The sequence below is a fragment of the Suillus subaureus genome (assembly GCF_016647635.1).
Source record: "Suillus subaureus strain MN1 chromosome Unknown BJ212scaffold_207, whole genome shotgun sequence".
Lineage (NCBI taxonomy): Eukaryota > Fungi > Basidiomycota > Agaricomycetes > Boletales > Suillaceae > Suillus > Suillus subaureus.
Genome location: NW_024538763.1, coordinates 1 through 6849, shown reverse-complemented (window position 1 = coordinate 6849; position 6849 = coordinate 1). Strand labels below are relative to the sequence as shown.

At 48.3% G+C, this 6849-nt stretch overlaps 2 protein-coding genes across 2 annotated transcripts; one reads left to right on the top strand and one right to left on the bottom strand.

Moving 5' to 3' along the window:
• Nucleotides 1-368: 368 nt before the first annotated feature.
• On the top strand, nucleotides 369-614 carry BJ212DRAFT_1289580 (uncharacterized protein; the record flags this gene model as incomplete). Its single annotated transcript, XM_041332062.1, has 2 exons — nucleotides 369-528; nucleotides 580-614. Coding segments are annotated over 2 exons (195 nt in total), but the record flags the coding sequence as incomplete, so codon positions are not given.
• A 2243-nt stretch (nucleotides 615-2857) lies between these two features.
• Nucleotides 2858-3597, bottom strand: BJ212DRAFT_1405589 (ATP synthase E chain-domain-containing protein). Its single transcript, XM_041337404.1, has 4 exons — nucleotides 3563-3597; nucleotides 3444-3508; nucleotides 3210-3390; nucleotides 2858-3091 (listed from the first exon to the last, which is right to left on the bottom strand). The coding sequence occupies exons 2-4, from the start codon at nucleotides 3459-3461 to the stop codon at nucleotides 3021-3023; spliced, it is 270 nt and encodes an 89-aa protein (XP_041185504.1). The 5' UTR covers nucleotides 3462-3508; nucleotides 3563-3597; the 3' UTR covers nucleotides 2858-3020.
• Nucleotides 3598-6849: the final 3252 nt, after the last annotated feature.

The window sequence follows — 6849 nt, the reverse complement described above, 5'->3', positions numbered from 1 at the left end:
CCCTTCTGCGAATAATTTGGTTGGATGCGATCTGATAAATAGAAAGATAAACAAAAACCACAAGACTCGCGAGATATAGAAAATGGGCCGTGACTGATAGTGCGATAAGTGGTCCGAGCCAAGTAACAAAAGTGGAATCAGCGACGGTTGTTTGGATCCCAAGCTGCTGCCAAACAACCACTTCCCTTTTTGGACTGACACGTACTTGAGACTAATTATTGGTTCTTATCAACGTCACACATACAGCTGTTCATACTTATTCTCTTCTCCGAGTATCACACCACTCTTTCATCGTTCTTAAATTTGAATATGGTAATTGTGTCGAAACCGTATCGTTACATTGATCCCGACGCAACGTGCTCATCTAGCCTACTGAATTTGACCTGCGAAGGAAGAATGCTCAATTCGCTAATGCAGTCCGGTCGGGCAAGAAAGCAGTGAAGCCTTCACACCAGGAGATAATGGCAAAAAGAAGTCCTATCAGCCTCTGGGCTCTTGGCGTCGTCCTATTTGTTGTTATAGGTGGTGGTGAGTACAACCTGTCTTAGCGCGCTCATTCTGAACCTGACAATGCTACAGTGCTATTTGAACTCGCCAGATTGGTATTCCTGTAATGCATAGACACTCTGAGGAGGACAATATACACAACACACTACTCCATGCCGTCCGCAGCTAGCATTTTCGCAAGGGCATGCGTTACAAATATTGTATCCGTCATGATCAAATTTGGATTCCATCATCGTTCCCTCTTACTCTCCATCTACACCGAACGCTCAACTATCCTCTACTTCCACATCTACGCCAGAATTACTAACGCTCGCGCTGATACTCATACTTTGGCTGCGTGCACTGTTGGCGCCACTAGCTGCTACCGCTTTGGAAGGACCAGCTTCAGGAACGCTTTCGACGCCCTCCATAGCGTCGCCTTCGAGTTCCTTCTCATCGATCCTGACTTCGTCGCCAGCCCAGATACGCATAGTGGGTTGCCAGACCATCACAACGTTATCTTCCGAAGTGGTAGATGCAGTCCAGTTCTCAGATTCTCCTGGTGCCCAGCAAAAGTCTGTGGGACGTGCGGTATGGCCTGGGACAACCTAGTATCATGATCTGAGCAGGGATGCGTGCAAGTGACATACCTCCGTGAATGAACATGAGCTCCGGAGGTCCATCTTCCTGGTCATCTGGTGACTGTTCCACGCCAATCTGGTTAAGATCCCAGATATTAATCCTTCGATCTCCAGAAGCAGAGGCAAAGACTGTAGCAGAGTGGGGAGACCATGCGAGATGGAGCACTTCGTCCGTGTGTGACTCGAAAATGTGCAATTTTTTAGTAGGCGATCTGATATCGTGCAGCACAACAGTCTAGATGACGCCGAAATAAACTCCACTCATGCGAGTGATTAAGTGTATACGTACCTTGTCTGCACTGCCGGTGATGATAAGATATTCGCATGCTGGGCTGAATGCGCATGATAAAATTTCTCTGTCGTGTGCTTGAATTTTCGTCGTAGCTTCAGTTGGAGCTCGGGTGTCCCAGCTGAGGGAGCAGTGAGATTGGTTGGATGGAAATGCAAAAGAATCGCGCTCACAGCAGAAGCATCTTGTCATCTCCCACACTAGCAAGTACGTTTTCTTTGGTCGCATGCCAATCTACGTCCTTTTCAACGAATTAGGCAGTAACTTGCTTGCAAACGTGAAGGATGGTACGAACCCCGACAACAGAGTTATGCCCCTTGAAAACAGTTGTCGGCTCAATGGTGCTAGTGCCCTTTGTATAGGAATTTATATCCCTGAAGAATATCAGCAACGAAACTGCGCCCAAAGACATTCCTCTCACCAGTGGCACACTGTCATATCCTCTGAAGCACCAAGAATATGTCCGCCCTTCACCGGGTTCCAGGCCAAACCAAACCTGCCCGCAATAAGCCTTGGATACATCCAAATCAATCAAACCACTTACCCTTCCTTCGTCTGCCCGACCAATCTGATATCAGGTTTACAAGTACCTCCTCTCGGAGGCTCGGACGAATGCTTCGTCCGATCGAAAATGAGTACTTGTCCCGAGATAGCTTTCGTCGCGAGCAAATCCGGGTTCTGCGGCATATACCGTGCACGATTAACCTCTCCATCATGGTTGAATTTCTGGGTGATTTGGATACGAGGTTGGGGAGGGATGGTGTGTCCGCCGAGTTCACCGCGTTGTTCGTCGTAGTTGTCGCGGTCGAGTTTTTCGTCGCGTTTGGGGATTTGGACGGTTGCGATTTGGAGGTAGTCCTGGGCTTGGCCGGAGGTGTGTGTTCCAAGGAGGAGGCGGTGGGTTGTGTAGGGCTTATTTGCCGGTCTTTTTGCCTCATTAGATGAGGTTAGATAAGGGTGATGGTGTGCTTACGCGTCTTTGTCGGGAAACCATTGGCATGTTAAACTCGGCCAGTCGAGTGCGTGCGTGATGACTAGGTCATATAGATACGGTGCATTCTTTTTCCTGCAAAGGTGTTATGATTTGGAAAAGCTTTCAGCAAAGTAGGATCATATACCATGTCTTATATTCCTGAAAAATGATCGTCCTGCTAAATTGGAGGAAATTTTGAGGAGGCAGATTGTTAACTGACCTCGTTTATGAGCTTGTTCTCCTCCTCAGCTGCGAGATCATCTTCCATATCCTCGTCCTGAACAGTGGGCTTCATCTCAGATAGTAAGTTGTATGGGATAGATGAGCAGTATCAGGTCTGGGTCAGTCAAGAACAAAGGAGGAAGATAACAAGGCGCGTCGCGTCCCGTGCCTACGGATTATGTACATACAGTGTCTCATTTTAAGCGCTATCCGGCGCTACTTTTACATATCACCCAGTCATTCAAATTCGTTCATAAGATTAAGTTAAATGCGTCTCGAACAGCACTAGGGACAAACTCATTAGAGCAGTTCGAATGATATTGCTCATATGCCAAATTTACGTCTGCCACGAGAGTGATGGCAGTGATCTATAGGTATAGTTGACGGAGGAAAGCAGGCTACACGACCATTATAGATCTTTCTCCCATTTGGCAACGAGCTTCTCGAGGTCGAACCGTGGGTCTTCCGGGTTTGTGATAACTGGAGTTCAAAGTTAGTACATACATAGGAAATGCACAGAAGATCCAAAAAAGAAGGCGGACACATTCCATGAGGGCCAGGAAATCCGACACAGGAAAGTATTACGGGCGCGACTCACCACCATCCGACCCGTTTGCACTCTCTTGCTTGTGTCTCCATGCATCCTTTGCCTGTGCTATCAACTGTTCACGTTGATGTATTGCGTGGTGTTCTTTGTCTTGATCATGGGCTTTTTGCAGTGACCGACGGTGGTAGATGCCGTAGAAAACACCTGAAAGGAGAGCACTGTAGCGAGCGACCTAGTTCATAGCCGCTTGAGTTTAACAGACTGTAAATACGAAGAACGGCGCACGTTAAGTGTGGTAGACATTGTTCAACTTTTTTTTACTTTCAATATGAAAGTTAATTCTAAGATAGCTTCGGATAATGAATGTTAGCAAGCCAAGCGTACTGAAAGCGAGGAGGACTAACCTGGAGGTGCTTATAGAAAAGCTACTTTGCAAGTTTCAGCGGAGCAAGTCGGCGTTTCCCGCTGACGTAATTCTTCCGTGCGGGGGAAGAGCCTGCCCGCCGCACCGTGCTCAACGTTAACAGTCACCGATATCCTTAAGTTATGACTGATCATGCACATGTCCCGCTTCTACAAGGTAGTTGTTTCTGCCAGGCCGTTTCATATGCCGTTTCTGCTCGTCCAATTTTGAGCGCGTATTGTCACTGTACGGGCTGCCAGAGATTGACTTGTAAGGCGGAGCCACTTCGGTTTGGATGAAGAGTAACAATTCTCGAATCACAGCGTGCCCATTCATTCACACCATGCATTTCGATGCTTCTGCATTCACATGGACATTTCCAGAACCTCACGAGTCTCGATTAGACTTCTACGACAATAGTCTCAAGCCATACAAGCGACGGTATAGGTGCAAGACCTGCGGTGTTGGGGTTGCATCTCACAACTCTAATACCAACCGCGTTAGCATATGGGGCGCAACTTTGGATAGAAACGAGGATGGGAAGATAGTTGGCTGGGATATTGCCAAGCCGACTGCTCATCAGTTCTATGGAACACGGATGCTGGATGTTAATGATGATTTGACTAAATGGGAAGGATATGAATCGAATTCAGATAATCTGAATTAGATACCATTGAGCTCATTGTCCACAATGTGTAGAAGTGGACGTGGAAGTGGTCTCGGCGCTTCGGGTCCCCCGAACTAACCACGGCCAAAGCAAATTCAATATATATTGTACACAGCTTGACCCTTCTCTTCTACCATCAGTTACTCACCACGCCAGCGCTCGCGACCACCAGCACAATTTTTGGTAAAATTTTCCAGGATAAACATGGACGAAGATGTAGACATGGATGCTCCTCAGATTTCAACTCTCAGGGAAGAGACCACTCCTCCTCCACCCTCTCGAACTTCCAAATTCCGAGTAAAGTTACTGGTAACCGACAAGAAGGGCAAGGGCAAGTCGTCCTCACCTAGTGTAGCAACTACCAACAAGAAGACTGTTCCGCTACCACCTCCGCCCCCGCCCCCACCGCCTGCCCCGCAGGCACGTGCGCATAGTGATGATGACGTTGAAGAGGAGGACGAGGAGGACCAACTCATCGACGACGAAGACGAGTTACAAACAGTCTGCTTCTACCCCTGCCATTACTGGTGGTACCAAGCGGAAGGCGCCAGCAAGGAAGCCAAAACCACGGAAGAGTGAAAAGCAGGACAAGGACCTCGACAAAAAAACCCATGGTAAGTCCCTCTTCCTAATCACCCGAATTCTATTAAACGACATGAACAGAAACAGGCGAGGAAGCCGATGCACAGGATGTCAGTGTACCCGCAGTTGCCGATAAACCGCCTCCGAAGAAAAGAGCAGCACCCCGCAGGCCTGCTCCTGCTCAACGGTCCAGAGCCAAAGCTTCTCCCAAGTACGTAAACCAGAATTCAGAATGTATCAATAAATCAATACTTTTCAGGACGGCGAAGGTCTTGGTAGTGCCTTCGCTGGATGAAGGAGCGCTGAGTGAATGTAAGTATTATCTCACTTCCCATGTACTTTATATTAACTCGTTCTGCATCAGCATACGCCGGAACCGCACCCTCGTCACCACTTCCCCCTCCTCGTGAGGGGGGTTCGGAACATGAGGACGCAGAAAATGCTCCTCCCCCTCTAGCTGAGGGTACAACAGAAATTGCACCCCTCCCTGTCTACCCTCTACCATCCAAACCATTCCCAGTGCAACCACCCCCAAAGATCGGAGCAGGTTTCGCACCCGTGTTACCCCTCGACCGAAGCGGAAACAAAATCCGTCGTTGGAGAACCGCAAACCGTGAAATACGGGGTATCGCAGGCGGACGATGGTTCGCTAGAACATGGGTTGGCGATAAAGAGTCTGAATATGCTAATGCAACAGCTGCAGCTGCAGCTTCGCATAAAAATGGTGATACAGACAAGATTACGACGCCGAAAGGCGGCGGCTCGATATCTGCGCCGTTACTTGGAAAAGGGTCTAGCAAATCTAAGGTGGCCCGTGCCATGTCGGGCATATCAGCTGCACCTTCACGAGCAGGATCTATTATTGCTGATCATCACCCTGTGAAAGCGCCTTCGAAGATGCGTAATATTGTTGCTGGGCCGGCGTCTGAAGAAGGCAATGATGCTCCCGTACAGAACACGCCAGAGCAGATGGAGTCATAGGTGGCTTGTTTCATGTAATTATGTTTTGATTATGTTTTGTACCTTTTGCATTAATGTTATACCCTACTATACTGTCTGTCCATTCCTTTCCCTCTATTAATATGATTGGTTTTTCGCAGTCTGCGATGCTGTGTGACAGGCTACCTCGTGTGACAAAACCGTGACCATGACATCGACCTTAATTTGGTACCACTGCTAATACCGTATACGTAGCTTGCAACGTTCAGTCTCGCTGAGCGCGCTCTCTACTTGAGTTCGCGGCCTGTGGTGCTGCGTAGAAGGCCATTTGCAAGGCCAGGACACACAATCATACACTAGCCGCGTTTCAACCAATCATGTCCAGCAAAAGCCCTACTACCGCGCAGACTAGCACTGGTGGAACCCCAGGCACGAATGCGGCTGCGGTACTAGACCCTACGAAATCGAGTACCAGGGAGAAATGTACGCATTCATGCAGGTTCCGATGGTCTGTCTTCGAATGGTTGACCTGGGTTGTTGCAGTGCATCAAACATACGTTTCTGATCCGAAATACAAGAAGTACACGCAACAAGTGGAGAAATGTCTCAATGCATTCGATAACGTACACGAGTGGGCGGACTGCATTGCGTTTCTGAAGCAGTTATTGAAGGTATTTTCCTCTGCCCTGAGTTGGAAGCATTGATTCAACGCGGTTGTGCTCCCACAGACATTTCAATCATACATGCAATTCAAGGAGATCCCGCACAAGCTCATTGTTGCTAAACGGTTGGCACAGTGCTTGAATCCTGCTCTACCGACTGGCGTGCATCAACGTGCTCTGGATGTTTATACGCATATACTTTCTGTGCTTGGAGTGAGTGCAACGTGGTCATTGTGGGTAACCTCTAATGTGTGCGCGATGCTAGACGGAAGGTCTAAAACGGGACCTGCCGTTATGGTCATCCGGCCTGTTCCCATTCTTTGAATATGCTGCTACATCAGTCAAGGTATGACTTTATTCCATGTTCTGCTTCATCCAGTACTGATTGAGACAGCCGATACTGCTGACCATATATGACACGCATTACTTGCCTTTACA

Bases quoted from the DNA above. Each gene is read 5' to 3' on its own strand.
- BJ212DRAFT_1405589 (XM_041337404.1), bottom strand. The intron at 3,092-3,209 runs GTGAGTCGCGCC...TTTGAACTCCAG, and splicing joins TGCAAACGGGTCGGATGGTG to TTATCACAAACCCGGAAGAC.